At 39.7% G+C, this 24,737-nt stretch overlaps 1 protein-coding gene across 2 annotated transcripts in view; it reads left to right on the forward strand.

The window, feature by feature from the left end:
• FRY (FRY microtubule binding protein) overlaps positions 1-24,737 on the forward strand; it is a gene marked incomplete at both ends in the record, with an annotated part of 292,951 nt that overhangs the window by 236,782 nt on the left and 31,432 nt on the right. For both annotated transcript variants that reach the window (XM_080719965.1, XM_080719966.1), the window contains 8 exons: positions 1,688-1,762; positions 6,334-6,504; positions 13,296-13,496; positions 13,982-14,143; positions 17,468-17,634; positions 19,025-19,214; positions 20,717-20,866; positions 22,143-22,241. In XM_080719965.1, the coding sequence (XP_080576091.1) occupies positions 1,688-1,762; positions 6,334-6,504; positions 13,296-13,496; positions 13,982-14,143; positions 17,468-17,634; positions 19,025-19,214; positions 20,717-20,866; positions 22,143-22,241 (1,215 nt within the window). The remainder of the gene's footprint in view (positions 1-1,687; positions 1,763-6,333; positions 6,505-13,295; positions 13,497-13,981; positions 14,144-17,467; positions 17,635-19,024; positions 19,215-20,716; positions 20,867-22,142; positions 22,242-24,737) is intronic.

Raw genomic sequence — 24,737 nt, forward strand, 5'->3', positions numbered from 1 at the left:
GCCCTAGATTCAATCCCTAATACCACCACCACACACACACACAAAAGATTATCAAGAGAGTAATGCATAATTCACTGATGAACCTAAAGATTGATTTTTTTACACACACACACATACACTACACACACCTGGGAATAACTTAGGTCGGTCAGCTCAGTCCTGGAGAAACATAATGTAAGCCTAACTTTAAATTTTATACTCACCTTTAAAAAAATAAAGAAGCTGAGTGTGGTGGCATATACTTGTGATCTCAGAACTTGGGAGAATGAAACAGGAAAATTGCAGCCAACCTCATCTACTTAGTGAGGCCCCCCACAATTTAGTGAGACCCTTTTTCAAAATAAAGAATAAAAATAAAGTTGGAGGATGTAGCTCAGAAATAGAATGCCCATGAATAAAAAAATTTTTAAAATTAAAAATAAAAAAGAAGCTAGGTAGCCGGGTGTGGTGGCGCACGCTTGTAATCTTCATGCTTGGGAGGCTGAGACAGGAGGATCGCACAGGTTCAAAGCCAGCCTCAGCTACTTATTGAGGTTTTCAGCAACTTAGTGAGACCCTGTTTCCAAATAAAGTATAAAAAAGGTCTGGGAGTATAGCCTGGAGGTAGAAAGCCTCTGGGTTCCACCCCTAGTACCACAAAAAAAAAAAAGAAGCCAAGTATGGTGGCACACACATATAATCCCAGTACTTGGTACTTGGGAGGCTGAGACAGAAGGATTGCAGGTTCAAGTACAGCCTCAGCAAGTAGTGATGCTCTCATCAACCTATCAGGACCCTGTTTCCAAATAAGAAATAAAATCAGGCTGGGTGTATAGCTCAAAGGTAGAATACCTCTGGGTTCGATCCCCAGTACCACAAAAACAATATAAAATAAATAAAAAGCTGGGCATGGAGGCATATGCTTGTAATCCCAGCATTTGGTAGGCTGAAACTGGAGGATCACAGTTCACGGACAGCCTCAGCTTCTTAGTGAGGCCCTGTTTCAAAATAAAGAATACAAAATAGAGCTGGAAGTATAGCTCAGAGGTAGAATACCCCTATGTTCCATCCCCAGTACCGCAATAAATAAATAAACAAACAAACAAACAGAAACAGGCATGGGGTAGAGCTCAGTGGTAGGGTATTTGCCAAGTATGTGTGAGGCCCTGGATTTAATCCCCAGCACAACAACAACAAACAAAAAGTAAAAATAAACAGGCAGAATTCATTATAATTAATATATTTTAATTGACCTAATATATCCAAAATATTATTTTAACATAAGAATTTTACAACTACTGACGAGATATCTTACACTCTTTTCTCATAGGAAGTCTTGTGTGTATTTTGCATCTCGCTCCTCAGTGGCCACTTTTCTTTTTTTTTGGGGGGGGGGAGTTCTGGGGATGGAACCCAGGGGCATTTGACCTCCGAGCTACATCCCCTGCCCTATTTTTTATTCTTTATTTTGAAACCGGGTCTCACTGAATTGTAGAGGGCCTCACTAAGTAGCTAAGGCTGTCCGCTAACCGCGATCCTCCAGTCTCAGCCTCCCGAATGCTGGGATTACAAGCATGTGCCACCACGCTCAGCTAGTGGCCGCTTTTCAAGCATGGTGGCCCACCTTCTATGGCCAGTGGTAAGGTATTAGAGCAGATTTGCTCAGAGGACCCCATTAATGAAAACCTGCCTTGTGTTTCTTTTCCAGAAGAGGACAAAAGAGAAGCTGGTGCATGTCCTTTCTCTGTGTGGCCAAGAAGTAGGATTAAGCAAAAACCCATCTGTAAGTTCTGCCATGTCTTGGTTATTGTGGTTATCTCTTTTGCCTTTGGTTTGTTTTATCATCGATCATATAGTTTTGAAGATTCTACTATGAATGACAACAAGGATGTCTACTATCTCCATCACATCCTTTATTGTTCCTCCCCATCACATGAGTTTTAATCATGCTTATTTTTTAAATAAGAAAAAGTTTGATTAGCTCTTTGCTCCAGTTTGCCTGTGAATGCTCACGTTATTTTCATTGCTTTAATTTCTTCAATGAGGGGAGGGGGTGACTGAGGGGTACTGTGGATTGAACCCAGGGGTGTTCTACCTCTGAGCTACACCCCCAAGCATCTTTTATTTTTTTTTTAACAGGGTTTCACTAAATTGTTAAGGGCCTTGCTAAGTTGCTATGCCTGGCCTCAAACCTGTCTCAGCCTTCCATGTACTGGAATTACAGGAGTATACCACCATGCCAAGCTCTTAGATTTAAAAAATAAATAAATATTAAGATTTTTTATAAATACTCCTTACAACATATATACCAATATGGTATCCACCATACCACCATGCATAACATTTGTGCTAATTCCTCTTGGATGTAATGCTAATTCTTCTTGAATATATTACTCTCTGAATATGATGTCATTATTTTCCTGGCTAAAATAATGATATATGAACAAAGATCTGGTTAAAATATTATACTCCAATCTCTGTTCACATCACAATGCTTAAAAAAATTAGTGTGTGTGTGTGTGTGTGTGTGTGTGTGTGTGTGTGTGTGTGTGTTGGCGATGATACTAGGGATTGAACCCAAGGGCATCTTTCCTTTGCCATTTTAATTTTTTTTCAGTCTTAGGTATTGAACCCAGGAGCATTCTACCTTTGAGCTACACTCCCAGTTCTATTTTTTATTCTTTGTTTTGAAAGAGGGCCTCACTAAGTTGCAGAGTACCTAAGTAGCTAAGTCTGGCTGCAAACCTGCAATTCTCCTGTCTTATCCTCCCAAGTATGAAAATTACAAGTGTGCACTGTCACGCCTGGCTTAATTTTTTTTTTCCACAAAGTTGCTATGGTTGTTCTCAAACTTTTTATCCTCCTGTCTCAGCCTTCTAATTACTGAGATTACAGGCATGCAACACCACACCGGGCTACAAATTTTTGTAATGAATTTTTTCTCATATAAACTTTCACTGATGTTATAGTGGGAAAAATTCCATTCGGCTTTAGAGTAAATGAATAGTTGAAAGTATATAAGCAAGCTTCTGAAACTTTTATAAAATTCAGAACATTTGAAGTGTGTGTGTGTGTGTGTGTGTGTGTGCGTGTGTGTGTGTGCGTGTGTGTGTGTGTGTGTGTGTGTGTGTGTGTGTGTTAACAAAAATAAGTTAAACATCAGGGTCTGATCTCATCAAGTATTTGCATTACATCTATAGCAAGCATCTTTATTATTTATTTAAAAAGATATAACAAATTAAATAATTTTACCAAATAATAATTTACAGACAAGTTTCTCTGTGGAGCTATTTTTAAAATTCTAAACTGTCTGGGTGTGGTAGCGCACTGTAATCCCAGTACTTGGGAGGCTGAGACAGGAGGATTGCAGGCTCAAGACCAACATCAGCAACTTAGCAAGACCCTGTTTCAAAGAAAAAAAAAAAGTAAAAAGGGTGGAGGGTATTGTTCTGAGATAGAATACCCCTGGGTTCAATCCCTAATATCAAAAATAAACAAAAAGCCCAAACTGTATCTACCAACATAGTTCACAACAGGATGGAATGGTATAGGCCCAAAAATACTTGCTAAAGTACAAATTGATATTTCTTTTCATCTGAAAAAGTACCCCAGCTAAACCTCGCTTCCATTTAACACAGTCACCTTTTTTAGTGTTACTGATCATTGGGTTTGCTATTGCTCCTGGGACATTATGCAGGGCAGAAGGGACACTGGCAGGGACAGAGAGTGCCTCGTAGCCACAAGGGAGAGAAACAAGAGCCTTTGCCTTCTAAGCAAGGCACAGCCGGCGAAGGCTATATCCTTTTAGCATTGTGGTTGGCACTTTCTTCTTCAGGTTCATCCTCTGCCCTGGGGCTGAGCCCTTTCCAGCTACAAGTATTTCTCTGGAGTACTTTACAAATGGTGTGGTGGTGCACGCTTGTAATCCCTGCACTTGGGAGGCTGAGACAGGAGGATCGCGCAGGTTTGAAGCCAGCCTCAGCTACTTAGTGAAGCTCTCGGCAACTTACTGAGACCCTGTTTCCAAATATAAAAATAGGTCTGGAAGTATAGCCTGGAGGTAGAAAGCCTCTGGGTTCCACCCCCGGTACCACAAAAAAAAAAAAAGTCAAGTAGCACTAACCAGGAAAATCTCAGCTGAGAAATCAGCATACGTGGCTGCTGTCTCTCACTGACTAGTTGACCAGCCCTCAATGCTACTTATCACACATACCCACTTGCAAGCCCTGTACAAAGTTGTGTGTCATTGCCAGTTCATGAGAATACAGGTTGAGTATCTCTTATTTAAAATGCTTAGGACCATGCGGGGTGTGGTGGCGCACATTTGTAATCCCCGCACTTGGGAGGCGGAGACAGGAGGATCAGATTGCACAGGTTCGAAACCAGCCTTGCTGGTTTAAGAGACCCTGTTTCCAAATAAAATATAAAATAGGTCTGGGAGTATAGCCCAGAGGTAGAAGGGTTCCATCCCCAGTACCACCAATAAATAAATAAATAAATAAACAAACAAATAAATAAAAAATGCTTGGGAACCAGATTTATTTCAGATCCTGGAGTTTGGGGAATTATTTGCATTGACTTTACTGGTTGAGCATTCCTAGTCTAAAAATCCAAACTTCTCTGAAATCTAAAAAATTTGATCATGTCAGCACTCTACAAATTTCAGGTTTTGGAGTGTGGCAGATTTTCAGATTAAGGGCACTTGACCTGTATAGTACATATCGTATAACTATTTTTAAACACTAGAGGAAAAGAATACTACACTGAAGTCCATTCACTCTTTTACTTTAGAGAGAAATGTTTGTTGTAAATTCTTATAAGTGATTTGCCTGCTTTTCAAGAAAGACTAAGACATTATAATGGTGGTATAAAGAATAATCTGATTTTGCCAGGCGTGGTGGCACACGCTTGTAATCCCAGCATTTAAGAGGCTGAGACTGGAGGATCACGGTTGGCTGACAGCCTCAGCTACTTAGTGAGGCCTTCCGTAACTTAGTGAGACACTGTTTCAAAAAAATAAAGAATAAAAAATAGGACTGGAGGTGTAGCTCAGAGGTAGAATGCCCCTGGGTTCCATCCTCAATACCGGAAAAAAAAAAAAAAAAAAAAAAAAACAATCTATGTGTACTAGGGACTGGCTAGCAAAACATTTAGGCTCATTCAGTTTATTCTTTCTACAAAGTTATATTAAAATGGCCAAATAATGAACCTAAACATAGAATTTCAAAATATTAACATACTAAAAATTTTTCTAGATGCTAAGTGCTGTGGTGTATACCTGTAATCCCCATACTTGGGAGACTAAAACAGGAGGATTGTAGGACCCCAGACCAGCCTCAGCAACTTAACAGGACCCTGTTCCAAAGTAAAAGATAAAATAGAGCTGAGAGTCTAGCCCAGAGGCAGAACTCTCTGGGTTCAATCCCCAGTAATACACACACACACACACACACACACACACACACACACACACACACACAATTTTACTAGAAACAAAAGTTTTGGTTTGTTTAAATCCACAAAACAAGCTGGGTGTGGTGGCGCACGCTTGTAATCCCCGCGCTTGGGAGGCTGAGACAGGAGGATCACACAGGTTCAAAGCCAGCCTCAGCTACTTAGTGAAGCTCTCAGCAACTTAGTGAGACCCTGTTTCCAAATAAAATATAAAATAGGTCTGGGAGTGTAGCCCAGAGGTATAAAAACCCCTGGGTTCCACCCCCAGTACCAATAAATAAATAAACAAACAAACAAATAAATCCACAAAACAGAAATATGAGTAAAGAGTATGGGCGTGATGTTTAGGTATTCTTCTGCATTTCTACTGAGTAAGAACTACTTTTTGGCTTCTGTTTCCTATTCCTTAACAGTTCCTGGCTTATCACTAGAAGGGTTAAACTTGTTCCTGTGGCTCATTTTACAATAACATATCTTCGTGTTGATCTTACAATATCATTTATGTGTATTTGATATGCATGTGTGTGTGAATGTGTACAATTTCTAACCTAAATCATTTTAGAAATAGTGGCTACTCCCATTTATAAAGTCATGCTGAGTTCTCTCTCTCTTACACACACACACACACACACACACACACGGAGTATCCCATCTTTATCCATTAAGAGGCAGCAGTTCAACTCTTCAACATTTTCCTGGTACATGAACTTGTGTCTTTGCGAGGAGTTTAATCCAAAGGCACCTGTCCAACATAAATAATAAAAGAACATTCTAAAAATACCCACTTAAGGAATTAGGTGTGTACTGGAAATACAGGGCTTCCAAGAGCCAATTACGGTTTTCATTGCATAAACAGCCGGAGAGACCGGGTTCTCAGCAGAGGGCTCTTTTGATTCCTAGGTGATCTTTTCCTCGTGTGGGGACTTGGACCTGCTGGAGCATCAGACGAGCCTGGTGTCTTCTGAGGACGGCGCCCGGGAGCAGGAGAACATGGATGACGCCAACAGCGAGCAGCAGTTTAGAGTCTTTAGGGACTTCGACTTCCTAGACGTGGAGCTGGAGGATGGAGAGGTACAGTTATGTTCTCTGTAAAAAATAATCCCCTAAGCCTTTCCTTGACTAACAATGTCTTTTTACCTGCTGGATAGTGAGTTTTTTTTTTTTTCTAATAAGGTCATTAGTTGGAAAACTGTAAAGTCTATTTTGAAGGATTTAGATTTATTCAAAGTACAGCTGCTTAACTTTGGCAGGGGTTACCACGCCCTTCCTGTCTGAACCCAAGGCTGAAGCTGCCAAGTTATTTCTAAATGGCAAAGTCCTGAGTTGTAATGACCACACAAAGACTGTGTGTTTACAGTCCAAAAGGGGATCTTAAAAAAAAAAAACAACAAAAAAAAAAAAACAGTTCTGAGCCTGCTTACTGGCACCTGGGCAAAAAATGCTAAGCATTTAATTATTTTAAATGTAAACTTGCCCTAATTTAATTACTTCAAAACCTGCCTGCTACAACATGAGCTCAGAGCCTAGGGGCTCCAGCATTTTTACTCTGTGTTTGATGAAATCATTAGTACTTAATACGTAGCATAGGAGGGCTCTTTGCCTGGCTTTAGTTGGGCGGCCAGTGTTGCAGACACCTGGGGCAGCTGAACTCAAGTCTCAACAGGCACATACAGATTCACTTATTTTGAATCCTAGTCATGGTAATAAGATGCTTTCTGCTCTGAATCATGATTTTGAAAACAGGGTCTGGAAGGAGGAGCCACACCCCTGTCACTAACCTTCATTTCCATAGCTGAAGGGCCTGTTCCAGCTCAGAGGCAGTCCTTTGCCTCCTGGGAATAAAAACTCTATTCACTTAAATGAGATTGGCTGAGGTAAAGATCCCTGGAACCCAGCCTGGCTCTGGGTGTTGCTCACAATCCCTCAGCTCATATTTAACTAAACATACTATATTTTCTAAAGGGCTTCTGATGGTCTTATAATTAAATGCAGGCTCAAATTTAATGTTTATTATATTCAACAGCAGGTAGGTACCTCTTAACTACAAACTTGTGAGAAAGTGATGCTTTAAGCAGCTTTCATAAAAGGATGTGATTACTGACCAACCCACTCTCTAGTGGAGGCCAAAGAGCTGCCATCTTCCTCCTTAGACCATGACTGCCCTGGACGTCTATACCAGCAGGAAGATTCCTGTCCTCATTCAAAAAAACTAGGTTTTCTTCATTGATTATTTCTCTGGAAAACACATTGAACAGACCCAATCCATAAAAGTATAAAAGCAGACTGGGGCTAGAGTTGCGGGTAGCTCAATGGGAGAGCATTTGCTAGCTTGTGGGAGGTACTGGGTCCTATCCCCAGGATTGACTACAGGGCAGACTTCAAACATGCCAGCTTTATTTTCACTTTGAATGGTTCTAGAACCAATAAAAAGTATTGTAAGAGCCAGGCGTGGAGGCGCACACTTATAATCCCAGCACTTGGAGGCTAAAACAGGAAGATCGCACAGGTTCAAAGCCAGCTTCAGCTACTTAGTGAAGCTCTCAGCAACTTAGTGAGACCCTGTTTCCAAATAAAGTATAAAATAGGTCTGGGAGTATAGCCTGGAGATAGAAAAGCCCCTGGGTTCCACCCCCAGTACCACACACACACACACACAGAAAAAAAGTATTGCAGAGGTTTCTACTGACCATATTTAGTGATAGAGAAAGCATTCACTAAATGCAGTAAGGGTTGTTTTAAATGTTCAGTGCAAAATACAACTGTTTTGAATAGTTTCTAAATATTTTGAGCTCAGCTAATGTCAAAAGATTAGCTCCCTGGTCTGGCAGCAGACCTAATGTTTACTCTTGGGTTAGAATTCAGGCCCAAGCTCTCTTCATTCTGAAAGTTGGGTGGGGGAGGGGGAAACCAACAAAGCAAGGGAAGCATTGTTTTCCTGTCTCACCCAGAGAAAACTGTTATGCAGTGACCTGGCAGGACCGATGTAAAGCAGAAGTCAGAGACAATTTCAGAACAGCTAACAAATTTAATTTCTATCAAAATAAAGGAGTAGGCTGGGGCTGCTCAGTGGTAGAGTCTGTGCTGACCCCTGGATTTGATCCCCAGCACCACAAAAATAAATAAATTGATTGACTGATTGATTGATTGATTGATTGACAGAAAAGTATTTAGGAAAGATACTAAAATATTACACCTTTTTTTAGCACTGGGGATTGAATCTCAAGACATTCCACCTCTAAGCTACACCTTCAGTTCTATTTTATTTTTTACTTAGAAACAAGGTCTCACTAAGTTGCTGAGGTTAACTTTGAACCTGCAATCCTCCTGTCTCAGCCTCCTAAATATTAGGATTACAGGAGTGCGCCACCACACCCTGCCAATTAATGTTTTTCATGGACAGTAAATAATTAATACTTCTACGTTCCTTTAGCTATTTTCCTAGCCAACAACTAAAAGATCAGAGAGATTAATTTATCTTTTGAGTTTAAGACTTTATAAAAACCTCAAAAAAGTAAGGTGGCATATTCTACCCAAATATGTTATTTGAAAGCCACGCCCTATGTGTGTCTATATTGTCAACTGGGAAGCTAAGGCAGGAAGATACCTTGAGTCCAGGAGTCCAAGTCTAACCTGGGTAACATAGCAAGACCATGTCTCAAAAATAAACAAACCATTTGAGAATGTTTTGCTACTTCTGAATAAAATTGTAATAATTCTTATGTGCTTACAGAGCAGTAGGGTGAAAGCATTTGGACTATTGAATCCATCTGCTCCAAGTCTGAATTTCAGCTCTGCCAACAGCCTGGCCATATGACTACACATCAGTTCCTCTGGGTTTCTGCTTGCTCATCTGTTCAGTGGGTATAATAATACCTGCCACAGAACTGCTGTGAGGATTGAATAAGACAACCTGCAGAGCTTCCAGCTTAGTGCCAGGCACACAGTCGTCATTCACAGTCCAATATGCTGTCATTGGGGAAGAATTTTAGAATATCCTCATCAGAGAAAGCTAAGTAAATTTGGCTTCTCCATCCAAACTGCATAGTCAAAAAAAAAAAAAAAAAAAAAGACAAGTAGTTTTGTCATGTCTATTCCTTTTCATTAGGTAGTGTCAGGAATTTGTTGAGTAATATCAAGGGGTTTTGCCCCTGAACTTTCAGAATCTTAAAGGTGGTGTGTCTTAGCTATGAATGGCACATCTGCAGTAAACAGACTGCGATTCCAAACACTTTCAGCTTGTGGGCAGGATCAGATGATGACCTTTTTTCCAGTTAATGACCCTCATTCATTTTCCCATGACATTTAAAGTTTTCTCACAGATAACTATTTAGGCATTAAAAAAAAAAAAGTGCCAAGCTGACCCAAGTTGTCACTGAATGTGGAAAGCTATTTTAGAAATTGTGTTTATGATTTGTTACTTAGCTGCATGATCCAGCACTCACTAAGAGATGTGGAATTGCTGATGTTTAATACTGATATTTCTCTTTGGGGTTAGCATATATCCCTACCTTTAATATATAAGCGGAGGTTGTTAGCACCGTTAGTTGCTATTTTGTTAAAACTAAGACAAATGTATTTGAGTATCTATAATAATCATTTTAAATAGACCTTTTATTTGTTTTTCTGTCCATTCAATCTGCTACCCAGGAACTTCAGGTAAGATGATGCTATTTTTAATTCAGATATGCTAGTAGACTTTTTGCATCATTATAGATTTATAACAACAGAATTGCTTTTTCCTCCCTTCCAGCAAATGTATGCTTATTTGCATATATATTTCTACTTAGGTATTGAGATATAAGAGGTATTTTTCTTGGCTGCTCTACTATGGAAGTATTCTCTAAAACATAAATACAAGTAAAAAAAAACCTTTATATGTGAGTTCTGTCTGGAAATTGCATGATTCTATCTCTTTGAGAGAAAGTAAATCTCCAAACACTTAGGTAAATCCTATAATTTTTTATTAAGCAATAGCAAAACTGGATAGATTTTGATGTGAAATTATTAAAAGTGAAATCAAGAGTGCATGTATATCATTGTCAACATTATTTACATTATGATATAAGACTATAATGCACCAATAAAAGCAAACACCAAAAAAAAAAAGTGAAATCAGGCTGGGCATGGTGGTGCACACTTATAATCCTGGCACCTGGGAGGCTAAGACAAGAAGATTATAGATTCAAAGATAGCCTCAGCAACTTAGTGAGGCCCTCTACAACTTAGTGAGACTCTGTTTCAAAATAAAATAGGACTGGGGGTGTAGCTCAGAGGTAGAATGCCCCCTTGGTTCGTACCACAAAGAAGAAAAAAATGAAATCAGGCAAAGGTATAGTTCAGTGGTAGAGCATGTATTCAGCATGCCCAAGGCTCTGGGTTCAGTCCTCCCCATGAAAAGAGAAAAAAATCAACAGGATTCCAATATTATTTCTACAGTAATGAACTGTTAATGCTTTTCTATCCTAGTATAAATACTGGGTGATAATAATGATATTTGATAACTCTATGTACAAATTGTCCATCTAGAATAGTTAGATGTCCTCTACATTTTTTCACACATTAGCTAATCTGGCATCATCAATAAAATAGTTTTGACTTTTAACTTTGAAACAAAACCTCAAATCTGAAATTTGAGTGAAAAGCAGTATGGAGGTGGCTCCCCCATTAGGGCTATCCCTATGCCACACTGAGAAAGCCTTGTTCCCTTCTATTTTTATTTATTTATGCATTATTTTTATTATTTACTTACATTTTTTGCAGTACTGGAGATGGAACCCAGGGGCATTCTACCTCCCAGCTACACCCCCAGACTTATTTTTTATTCTTTATTTTGAAACAGGGTCTCACTGAGTTGCAAAGGGCCAAAGTTGCAGAGGCTGGCTTTGAATCTGTGATCCTCCTGTCTTAGCCTCCAAAGTACTGGGATCACAAGCGTGTGCCACCACGCCTGGCTCTTCTTTTTTTAATGATAGATTATGATTATTCATAATAGTAGATTCATTGTTACATATTTGTACATGTACCTATATACTTTTAGTCAGTTTCATTCCATACTACCTCCTCTTTACCATGGACTTTGGGACTAGACTCCAACACTACGTCATCTCAATCCCTCAGCCACCTCTTGGGAAACAATTCCAACACTTTTGCCCTAATGGACCTGTCACATCCTCTAGCAAGACAGACAGACAAGTCTTATTCTGCTCCCTGCTCCCCTCCTCTCATGCCCAGTGGATCTAGGTCTTCACTAGGGCTGCACCAAATCAGCAGTAGCAGTCTTCTGTGGGCAGAGTAGCATCCTCCTGCCCTAAACATCTGTATTGACCTGCAGGCTTGTGGCTCTACTCCAGGATCAGTGGGAACTGCCCAGAGTTGTTACTTAAGATGTTGCACCCAACCTATCCATTCATTTGGTACAAGTTTTGTGAATTTATGTTTATATATTTCTCCCAGTAATTTTCACATTCTTTTTATATGGTGTTTTCATTTTTCTCTATTTTTATTTCTTTCTTTACACACTGCACTTTCCTTTTCTTCCAAGACCTCTGGCTCTTACACATTTTTTCTTTTTTCTTTTTCCCTACAATCATAAATATCATAAATGGGGATGAATAATGAGAACAATGTTTATATCCTATCCAAAATTAGGATTTTTACCTGTTGCCATCTACAATGAATGCTAAAACAGACTTTGGAAAAGCTAAGCACCTCTTATATGAGAGGTCTTTGAGAGTGGTGAACTTGACTCATTAGGATCTAGAAGCCACAGACTCTTAAACCAAAAGGAAATGCACAAATATAGTTCTCACTAAGTTCAACAATAATTTGCATCTCTTGTTAGGTTCTTCACTGAGCTCCCATCAGAAATGTTATTTCAGTGACCTTCAGTTAAGCCGTCTTTCAAATCACCAAGAAATGAAAGGATTCAGGGCTTTTTTTTTTTTTTCAGATTACCTTTTTTGTTTAAGTTAAAATTTGCTTATCAATAAGCTGGGAAATATTTATCTTCCTTTGTTCCTATCTTAACAGGCAGATAAACAAAACCCAAATTCATTTCTACAGAAAAATATTATGTTATTCAAATAAAGTTATTTAATAACTGATGGTTTGTAGAGAATGTGCCATACAACTAAAAGCTCTCTTTAACACTTGTGTGGCCATGTAGGCCAGTTCTCAGTAAAGCAAAATGGATAAGTTTAGCATTTAGTGCTGCTTGGTAGTGAGGCAGGAAATTAACTGATTTCCAGGTTGGAACAATTATTTAAAGATGAGCATTAAGAAAAAGTTAAGCCATTGCTGCTCTGGCCTCTGTGTAATGCATGACCTGTCAAACTTCGTCCAGCTCTCTGTCTTTAACTCTGCATTTGATCTGTGAGAACCGCTACGGCAGAACAGGCTGGGTGTTTACCTAATGCTTGTCTACGTAATAGCCAAAGGATTCCGGAATGTGCTGAAATCAGAGCTCCTACTTGTTTCTCCATCCAAAAAGCACACTCACTCAATGGAGGCGGGTGGGGGAAGGGAGCACACACCTCTTTTGTTTTAATATTAATAGCCCCTTTCTTACAGATTCTTGTAAACATGGATCATTTCTAGAGTTTGCCAAAATCAACTTTAAAAAGAATATATTACCCAACATTGCTGGAGAAAGGGTATAATCACTTCTACCTATGACTTAATATGCATTCACGTAAAATAGTCTGCTCTTGCTTCTTTTCACATAAGGAGAACTAAAGTTTTGGGACCACAGCAGATGAAGGCATGAGATGTGCTGACTGTATTTGTTTCTAAGCTTTGGGTAATGGAAGGTGTGCGTGCAGGAGGATTTTTGCATACAAACCCAGCTGATGGTGTGATTTCAGGGTGAAAGTATGGACAACTTCAACTGGGGAGTACGCAGGCGCTCTTTGGACAGCCTGGACAAGTGCGACATGCAGACTCTGGAAGAGCGCCAGCTCTCAGGAAGCCCTCCCAGCCTAAATAAAATGAACCATGAGGATTCCGATGAATCATCTGAGGAGGAGGACCTCACGGCCAGCCAACTCCTGGAGCACTCGGACCTCGTAAGTAGGAACTTGTCCATTATGGCAACTGGGAGGCTTACTTTTAAAAGTCATGTGGGCGGTATCTGTCTGACTCCAGGTGCCCTCTTCTCTATAGGTAGAGATGGAAATGATGGCTGGAGTATATGCTATCCATCCTGAAAAATTCCAATCTATGAAGGCCTAGATTTTTCCCAAATAAATTTGATGATGGCAATCTATTAAAAAATTTTTCTCAGCTATCTAAAGTCTTAGGAACTAGACATTTTGATGGAGATATCTGACAGTAAAAGTACTGGGTATTTTAGAGGGCTGCCTCATGACATCAGGTTAATACTGGATTGCCACCTCAAGGCTTAAGGTCCAGTAATGATGGCATATGGAAATGAGAAGATTAGTACCAACTGGAAACTAGAGAACAGTGGTTTGTGCTCTTCTGTAAAAAACAGAGCTTTTAAAGAATGGCAAATTCATATTATGTTTTCTCCCCTTTGCTTCTTAAACAGATTATGACCCTCTCACCCTCCGAGGAGACCAACCCCATGGAACTGCTCACCACCACCTGCGATTCCACCCCAGCCGACCCTCATGCCTTCATCACCAGAATGACCAGCTTCGAGGCTTCTTTGCCAGATATGAATAATCTGCAGATTTCTGAGGGTTCAAAGGTGAAGAGGTTTTGGCAATTATGATTATAGTTTCTCTTAGAAAATAGTACTTAGAAATGTTCTGAGAATTCTTAGGAGAGAGAGGTCAAAGTGAAGAGACCTTTTTTTCCTTCCCTATTTTAGTGAAATAATTGAAGCCTGTATACTGAAGCCCATGTTTTGTTGGTTTGGTTTTTTCCAGTACTGGGGATAGAACCCAGGGACAGTCTACCTTCGAGCTATATCCCCAGCCCTATTTTTAATTATTTATTTTGAAACAGGATCTCACTAAGTTGCAGAGGGCCTCACTAAGCAGCTGAGGCTGACTGCAAACCTGCCATCCTCCTGTCTCAGTCTCCCAAGTACTGGGATTATAAGCTTGTATCACCATGCCTGGCTTGAGCCGTGTTTTGAAATTGCTTTATACTGACACACGTGAGCAGCCATCTTCTTGATTGAAAGAAATTTGTCCTGCTAACTTTGTGAAATGAAACATTTGAAGTGAACACTGCTGACAGCGGGTGGGATGGTGATATGTGTCTAAGGTTGCTGTGACCAGGAAGATCTTGTTTGTCATGGATTCTATAAAACAATATGCTAAGTGGGGTGTGGGTGTACACATGCATTTGGGGAAATTTTTTCCTGCGTAGGAACCAATTATACAATTTGTACATTGATTTAATACTTGGCTTTTGGCATACTTTGGAATTCTTAATGTCAATCGCAGCATTATGCCAGATTCACACAAAACTCTCCTAGTCAGACTGAAGAGAAACAGAAACTAACAGATAAAATTTCCTTATCTGACTCTTTAATAAAAACTCAACAGTATATATTTTATTTAAACTTTATTTTATCAAAATTTCCAGAGACTATCTGGGTCATAAAACTGCTTGCAAGCTGTAACCACATTTATGCCCATCAGTATGAAATTTTACTTTCTTATATTAAAAATACCAAAACAATCTAGGATAGAATAACATTTTCTTTATCCTGAAATTGGTTATGGTTGGGTAAGTCTGAAAGAAAGTAGAAAAAAATTATGAAAATATATTCTTTCTGATACTTCTAATGGAAAAAATTCAATACTGGCTATTCTGTACTGGCTTACAGTGTACTAGATATAGATATGCAGTCAAGAAAAACCTATGTGCTTTAAACCAAGTACAACCACCAAAGTACAATTTCTTGGAGTTATCAGAGTCTTTTCCTTTTGCAAAGAAAGGTCCAGAAATAAAACCTCATTCTGGGTTTAAAATGCCAGCATACTAAGATTAAGAAATTCTGTTCATGGAGTGGGGGCGACCCACAAAAGATACGTAAAGTTATTTGTACCTGATATTTCTCAGTATGGGTAGAGTTGTTTTCTTTGTTTTACTATTTTGAATGCTAAACTATATAGAATTTGTACATTGTGCTTTCTTTCTTTTTCTTTTTTTCCTTCTTTTTTTTAAGAGGAAAAAGCATGCTTAAGTTTATTTTGTCCTCTTCACCTTCACATTACAGTCAGTGTGAAGCATAGCAGTCGATACTTTTGTAAATATGTGGCAGCTTCTCAGTGTCTGCTTATTACTTAAAAAAGCAAAATCTTGGCATTTAGGTCTTGTCCTAGGCCTTCTGGTCATGTTATGCTTATTTAGGGATGTGCAAAACTGTAAAATTTACTTATCAGCGTAAATTCACATTTCGTACATCTGAAACTTCTCACTAAAGGGAATCCTAAAAAATTGAGATCTTATTTATTCACAATTTTAACAGTAAACACAAAGTGTATTTCAATTAGCTAACAGCTTTCTATTTTTTCCATATAAACAAAAATAACAAAGAATGTTTCAATAACAACCTAAGAATATTAAATCCTGATTAAAGATAATTAGATATAACATTGTAGTATCAATTTTATCTAGTGTAGTAACATTTTAATATTTTATAAAACATTTCAAATTTCCTTAGAGCATATCAAAAGCAAAAGGTAAGTAGTGCTTTCTATCAAGGAACAATTGTGTCTCCTTTGTAAAGAGCTATAGTTTTTCTTATAAATTCAGTTTCTATGGTGCTCAATATAACTGTGATATTAGAAACAGAAAATACAGATATTTTATAAGAACTCAGCCCTTCCCTGATATATGAAGTTTATGGACACTAATAACCTGAACCAGCCACCAGAGGCCAGCCTCGCTGGAGCACTGTAGTTTTGAAAGCAAAAAGAAACAGGTATCAAAAAATCCTCCAAAACTTGGTACTTACAAGCAGTTTCTCCAAAGACTTGAGCTCTCCTGTTTCTCTAATATATCTTTAACATTCTTGTTCATTTCTCTTACAAATCCCAGATTTGAAATACTATACACTAAGTGGGAAGCCAGATGTTAACCCACGATAAAGCTCTAACTCATACACGTCTAGTTCACCTTGATTTTGTTTTTGTTCTAAGAAAATGACTCACTGAAAACATGTATGAGAATTTTCTTCCTCTCCTCTTCTGATGTGTGATCCAGTTGCCTTCCTTCCTCTCATAAAGAACAATCAGTTCTCCAGCTAGTTTTCCCCTGGCCCACGTTCAAGCCCGGCCTCTTTTTCCATTCTGCCTGCTGTGTCTCTTTCCTGTCTCCCACTGATGCCAGTTCAGCTTGTCCTAATGCCCTTTCACATTACTGCTCATTCCACATCTTGTAGTAAGGTGAGAGAGGACACTCCTATCTGCTCTCTTCATGGAGATTCAAGAGTAGAGCCTAGATGCAAATAGATTCAAAAGGATTTTGGAGACATTTCAATATGGAAAAGCCTATCAACCCAGCAGGCTTGGTAAAGGAGTCTAGATCACTCCTGCACATTCCAGAGATTTCTTGAGCATCTACTGTGTCAGCACCAGTGACTTTTAACTCTAGCATCCACTGGCAGAGGAATTCCATTAGGGAAGAGAACTGACTCAGGACAGGCCTGCTTTCAGAAGGCGGGAGTGGCATGGTGGGAGGAGCTCTAAAGGCGGTGTTCCTCTTCCCCACTCCAGCTCTGACTGGACTTGTACACAAGTCCCTTTCCCACCTGGAGCATCATTTCCTCACATGTGATATGTGGAGGTTGGACCAGGCATCTCTATGGTCTTCTCCAGCATGAGTCAACTATGAGAATCTACTGAGATCCCCTTTAGGGACTACTATGAAAGAGACTGAACAGATAATTAAAGAGCACTTCAGAGAATTTCTGAATTCAGTTCTAGCAATTGAATGTATTGTAGTTAAAAAAAATGTTCTTGTTCTATTAATCTCTGTCTTATTTTTTTATCTAAGCAGGTTTTCCTGTACATATTCTTACACACTGGGGGTTCTCTTTCCCTTCATCCCTCAGGCTGATGCTGTCCAGGAGGAGGAGGACACCACTGTGCATGAGGACGATCTTTCAAGTTCCATCAATGAACTACCAGCAGCTTTTGAATGCAGCGACAGCTTCAGCCTGGATATGACTGAGGCAGAGGAAAAAAGCAACCGAGGCATGGACCAGTTTACTCTTGCAAGGTAAGGGAGCCTTTACCTATGGAAAGAGTAGAGTGAACATGCAATATTGCATTCGTTCTCTTGAGTTCAGTGCCTCAGTTACACTGCCAAGCCTTTCTGATGCAGGAGTCTGGTGACATATCACGTGGGGGGCTCTCCCAAGTTAGACTCATCCAACCCCAGGGTAAGGCCTCATGCCAAACCAAGAAAAGATGCCCACGTAAGAATTTATAAGGCCAGAGCAATGTGAGAAGCCAAAGAAAGGCCTGGAGACATGATCCAAGCTTTGAAGATAAGTAGGATATAGCAAATCCTGGATATGATTTCTTTCTATTTGAGTTGAAAGACAAGACCAAGAGCCTCTTTATATGATAAATACCTGTTCTTCTTTAAGTGGGTATCTTTCAGGCTGATATCTCTGAAACTAGTGAAATATAAGAATAGGAAAAAAAAAACATGAAGAGAAAAAAATTTAAAACATAGTTTAAGAGCTGGGCATGGTGGCTCATGCTTGCAAACCCAGTAATTGGGAGACTGAGACAGGATTATTGTGAGTTTGTGGCCAGCCTCAGCTACTTGGTGTGGCCTTCTACAACTTAATGAGACCCTGTTTTAAAATAAAGAATAAAAAATAGGGCTGGGGTAATGGCTCAGAGGTAGAATGCTTCTGGCTTCAATTCCTAGTATTGCCCCCAAAAATAGTTTAAATAAACTGTATTTGGGTTGAATCAAAAATAAAATGCTGTAGATTTACTGCAGGAGAATAAAGTCAAGATCCTAAAATTATTCTTCTAAAAGTTGAAAATGAGACTAGTAAAAGCTTCTGATATACCTAGACAAAGGCCTTCTGTCCTGGTGAGTACTTTTTGAGCATCAAAGGGAAAGGTTGAGGTTAGACTTTTCCCTTTTCATTCATTCTCTCCCCTTCTTCTTGTCTCTCTCACCCTGCACTTCTCTTCATTTCCTCTTCCCCACCCTAGCCCTAGCATCCTGGGCATTTATGCATTATACATTCATAAATATTCTCTCTCCCTAAAGAAAAAAATTAGAAAAATCAAAATTGGTATTATAAATTTTCATATTAAAGAAGAATGGCAGTGCCAAAGCATAGGATTGAATGTTTTACTTTGTCTGCGGTGGGGCGTCAGGGAGCCACTTGCTGAGGGCTAAAAGAGGTGCTGAGTCTGGACAAAGGAACCACAAGTGAAGGGCTCGCAGATACTCTAGAAGTGAAAACCCCATTTCTTAGACTCAGAAAATAATCTCAGCGACCTTTGACAAAAGCCAGGTCCCCAGAGCAATCTGGAAGGGGAGGGTGACCCAAACAGGCACCTCATCCTGCTGGCTCATGTACAACCAGGTAGAGGAGGAGGACATCGCTCCTTGACATTGTTGTGTTTGTATTTTCCAGCTTTGGAGAAGGGGACAGAGGAGTCTCCCCCCCTCCCTCTCCCTTCTTCTCAGCCATCCTCGCGGCCTTTCAGCCCACAGCCTGTGACGACGCCGAGGAGGCCTGGCGCAGCCACATCAACCAGCTTATGTGCGACTCAGATGGCTCCTGTGCCGTGTACACATTTCATGTGTTCTCCTCTCTGTTTAAGGTACGGGGCTCTTAGGGAGAGCCCAGTCTCTTCAGGGAGCCAGGGACCTTCTGATTTAAGCACAAGTTACAGATTTTTTCTAAGATTGTTCTTTTTTTTTCTCCTCTAGACATTCCCAAATTCTTCTAATATTTTTTCTATTCAATCCTAACTTCCTTAGAATGATGTCATGAAGATGTTGACCTCAAATGTGTTAAGCTGCCATTAATTATCTTTTGCTCTTGCCACCCTGATTTTTCTGACATTCTCAATCCTAGGCAGTCATGGCATTTGGACCATTAAGGAGCTGTTTTTGACTTTTTTTTTTTTTTGGTACTATGATTAAACTCAGGGACATTCTACCTCCTAACTATACCCCTAGCCCTATTTTATTTTTATTTTGAAACAGGGTCTTGCTAGGTTAATGAAGGTCTCACTACTTGCTGAAACTTTTCTTCGAACTTGAAATCTTTATGTCTCAGCCTCACAAGTACTGGGATTATAGGTGTGTACCACCATGCCTGGCTCCCATTTGATATTTTTGTAAAGATGTTTGTGGTATTAGAGATTGAACCTTGAGGCATGCCACCAAGTTATACCCCCAGCTCTATTTTTATTTGAAATAGAAAGCCAGGCATGGTGGTGCACATTTGTAATCCCAGTACTTGAGAAGCTGAGACAGGAGGATTGCAGGTTCAAAGACAGCCTCAGCAAAATAGTGAGACCATCATTAACCTAGCAAGACCCTGTTTTAAAATAAAAATAAAATAGGGCTGGGCATTTAGCTCAAAGGAAGAATGCCCCTGGGTTCAAACTCCAGTGACACACACACACACATTTGTCCCTTGCTAGGTTGCTGAGGCTGGTCTCAAACCTGTCATCTCCCTCTCTTAGCCACTCAAGTACTGGGATTACAGGCATGTGCCACCACACCTGTCTTTTATAAAGATTTTATAAAGATTTTTTTCTATTGCTACAAAGAAACTAGATTTTAAGTGTTCTCATGGCAAAAATAAGTATGTAAGGTAATGCATACACATATGCTAAATAACTAGATCTAGCCATTGGGCTACATATAAACAAATACACATGATATGTGTGTGTATGTATGTGTGTGAGTGTGTATGTATATATATATATATATATATATATATATATATGTACATATACATACACACACACACATACTTTTTTGCGGTACTGGGGATTGAACCCAGAGGCTACTTCCGAGCTACACCCCCAGCCCTATTTTGTATTTTTTAATTTTGAAACAGGGTCTCACTACATTGTGGAGGGCCTCACAAGTTGCTTAGGCTACTGGGATTACAAGCATGTGTCACGATGCCTGGCTTACATGATATATATTTCAAAACATATGCACAATGCAATTATAATTTCTCCTTGCTAATTAATAAAATCCATAGAAAATTTAAGAAGTCCTATCCCCACACACAAAAATTGTTTTTTTTCTAGTATGTGCATTAAACTTGATCTTTGCAAAAAATTGCTGTCCTGCCTTGCAGAATATTCAGAAAAGGTTCTGCTTCCTAACCTGTGATGCAGCCAGTTACCTTGGAGATAACCTTCGGGGAATTGGATCCAAATTTGTCAGTTCATCCCAGATGCTCACCTCTTGCTCCGAATGCCCAACACTTTTTGTGGATGCCGAGACTGTGAGTATCCCAGCCCTGTTCTGGCAGCGTGTATTGGGTAGTGTTTCGGCCAACACTGCCATAATCCAAAATACATAATCCCCACATGATTTAGAGGAAGGAAGATTTATTTGCTCACAGTTATAGAGATTTCAGGACTCAGCCCATGTCAGGATGAGTATGCAGAGCTCAGGGCATAGCAGCAGGAAGCAAAAGAGGGAAAGACCAAGGCTCTGCTCTCACATCATGGAGATGGGAAGCAAGAGCAACCTTAAAAAATCCCCATAGCCACACCCCCAGGGCCCCTCCTTGGCAACCAAGGCCCACCTCCAACATGGCTGCCTTGTTTCCATGAGGTCTTGGAGGACATTCTAAGTCCAAACCATTACATGTAGTGATGTGATTCCCAAAGCCCTGTGTCTCTGCAGGGTGATTAATGTATACTACCACTGCCCCCACACACAAAAAAATCCACATTCCTTCCATGTCTTCGGTATTTTACTTGGATGATTCTGACAGCTTGCACATGGGTGGAGAAACCATGGAGCTGACCTGGCCAGGTGGGTCTCTAGAGCCACCATGTCACATCTCTTTCCCATACCCAGGTCTCAGAGACTTATGACCTGTGGATTTGCATATCCCAAACTACAAATGATGAGTTTAGAGGAGGATTAAGAGGATCTCTTGCTGACTATTGCATATTGACTTTCAGAGTATAACTCTAACCCCCATGGCTCACAAGCTCTTTAGGGACAGGTGTTATCTGTTACCTTTCTTTATATCCCTTATCGTGTCACAGAACCATCGCATAGGCTGAATAACTTCTGAGGTTTAGAACCAATGAAGACATACCTTGAATTTTAAAATCTTGACAAAGTCAGTCTTCCCAAAAAACCTGATTGGTTGGCTGCCTCATAGCAAGGAATTCAATGAGAATTCATTCTTTCTTAAATGATTTTACAGATTAAGTACAAAATCAGTTTTAAAATCTCCTCGGAGGTCTGTCTTCACACTGTATGAAGTATTAGTGGATGATAGAGCTCATGTGGGCTTCTTTGGAATACTTGGTAGGACTTGTCTGCCTATACTGAGATGGAAATTTTTCAGATGACATTTTCAGAGGAGGCTTAGATTTACAAGCTAGTATTTCATTGCAGTTACAACTGATACGACAGCAGAGTTTCTCAGTTCATTAAAATGGATGACTTTCCTTCTAGACATACTCTATTTGTGTAATCATGCCTTTGTGTTGGTATCTCCCTAAATATTTTAATACAAATTATTTTCCTGTCTGTAGCTCCTTTCTTGTGGACTTCTGGACAAACTCAAGTTCAGTGTTTTAGAACTGCAAGAATATTTGGACACTTACAACAATAGAAAAGAGGCCACTCTCTCAGTAAGCTTTTACGTTTCTGTATATATGCATTCAGTTAAAACCAAATGAGACCAACCACTGTGAGCTTCTCTCTGTCCCTGCTTCTCCTTATCTTTGCTGTTGTTCTTCATTTTTTCTTTCTTCTTAGATGTAGGTGGTACAATGTTAGAGATAAACATGATCTAGAAACTATACATGCAAAACACTTAACTTCTGACAGCTGGAAGCCCACAGAACTTAATGGTCCAACAATTGTTTATAATATTTTTTTCCAGTATTGGGGATGGGGCCTCAGGGGCATTCTACCTTCAAGCTATACCCCCATCCCTATTTTTGATTCTTTATTTTGAAACAGGGTCTCACTGAGTTGCAGAGGGCCTCACTAAGTAGTAGCTGAGCCTGTCTGTGAACTGCAATCCTCTTGTCTCAGCCTCCCAAATGCTGGGATTACAAGCGTGAGCCACTACATCTGGCTCTACTATCTATTGATATCTATGTTTCCCATTAATTTGTCAGGCACTCCAGAAAGATGAATTATTTTTTGAATTTTTATTTTTTTATTTTTTTATAAGTGGAACATATTGAAAATGGTGTACATTTAGATTGTGCTTTGTGCCCTTCCTTCCCCCATTTCCCTTCCCCCTCCCAATAAAGAGCGTCCAGGTTAATCATGTTATATTTATACTATTACAAATATTTGTATGTAGCTCCTCCATTGAACAACCTCAGCTTTCTTCCTCTCCTATCTCTCCATTCAAGCTTTGCTGAGATTTCCCCTCCATCATCTGGAGTCCCTCTGGTATTACCACTACTCCCTAGCTTGAGCATATTAGAGAAAACATATGTCCCTTCTGATGAATTTTGAAGTTGGGTGAACTTGGGTTCAAATCCTAGCTCAGTTACTTACATTCTCTCATATTCATCCTCTGTAAGCCATTGATGGTAATAACTAACTTGCAGACTTGTAAGGAGATGAGAATGATGGTAGTCCTAACAGCTATCTTTTCCTGGGTTCTTTCTATGTGACTCATGTTCTGCTAACAGTTAAACACTCAATAGTTACAACTGCGCTACAGGAGTCACTATTATCATCATTCCACAGGCAGCAGAAGAAGGGTACTGAAACACAGATCTGTGAGATTCAAAGGTTGATGTTCTTAAGAACAACATATTTCCCTGAAAATAGAAAAATATATTTGAACTACCCAGCATACTGCCACCTACACAGAAGTTCCCTAAGTACTTACTGAGTTTGTTTATGGTTGTTATTGATCTTCTCTCCTGACCTGTCCAAGGGCAAGAGTTCTGATGTTCCACAACAACCATTCTGTCTTCCATTTCTGTGGCTCTTGTCGTTATTTTCTAGCTTCTCAGTCATTAGCAATACTTGAACTCTGGTTTGTGAACCATACTAACCTATTGATACTAGGTGTGAATTTCACTACTCATTATTTTCTACCCAAAGGTTTCTCTAAACATCTGTGTGATTTACTATCCCAGGTGCATAAGAATGGCAGATTTTCAAAATAACTATTGCTGCAATAGCCTTTCTCAAAGCGCTCTAAAGAAGCCACCATATCATAGCAGCCATAGGCGTGCCACGAGTCAGATCATGATAACTAGAATCATGTAGCCTGCTAGGAAGTAAGTGTTGATCCTAATCTCAATCCTATGAGATTTCTAACCATATATGTATACATTTTCTTTTTTTTCTTTCTTTTTTTTTTTTGTGGTACTGGGGTTCCTGGAAGCCCTTCTACCTCCGGGCTACACTCCCAGACCTATTTTTTATATTTTATTTGGAAACAGGATCTCCTAAGCTGGCGCAGCTGGCTTTGAACCTGCGCGATCCTCCTGTCTCAGCCTCCCAAGCACAAGCCTGCGCCACCATGCCCGGCTATGTATACATTTTCATTTGCATGTAAATTAGAAATGTTCTGGCAAACCCATTCCCCAGGGTGATACCACAATGTTGAAATATTTTTATTTTTATTTTTTTGTGTGGGTCTGGGGATGGAACCCAGGGGCATTCAACCTCTGAGCTACACCCTTTGCTCTATTTTTTATTCTTTATTTTGAAACAGGGTCTCATTAAGTTGTGGAGAGCCTCACTAAGTAGCTGAGGCTGTCCGTGAACTGCGATCCTCCGGTCTCAGCTTCCCAAATGCTGGGATTAATTTTTTTTTTTTTTTTTTTTTTTTTTTTTTTTTTGGTGGTACTGGGGATGGAACCCAGGGGCCTTCTAACTCCGGGCTACACTCCCAGACCTATTTTATATTTTATTTGGAAACAGGGTCTCTTAAGCCAGCTGAGGCTGGCTTCAAACCTGCGCGATCCTCCTGTCAGCCTCCCAAATGCGGGGATTACAAGCGTGTGCCACCACACCCAGCTGGGATTAAATATTTTTAAATAGACATCAGTAAACCAATAGATATTTATGTGTGTGTGTGTGTGTGTGTGTGTGTGTGTGTGTGTGTGTGTGTGTTAATGGAGATTTAATACAGAGACATTCCATCT

The sequence above is a fragment of the Muscardinus avellanarius genome (assembly GCF_963383645.1).
Source record: "Muscardinus avellanarius genome assembly, chromosome: 2".
In the NCBI taxonomy this organism is placed as follows: domain Eukaryota; kingdom Metazoa; phylum Chordata; class Mammalia; order Rodentia; family Gliridae; genus Muscardinus; species Muscardinus avellanarius.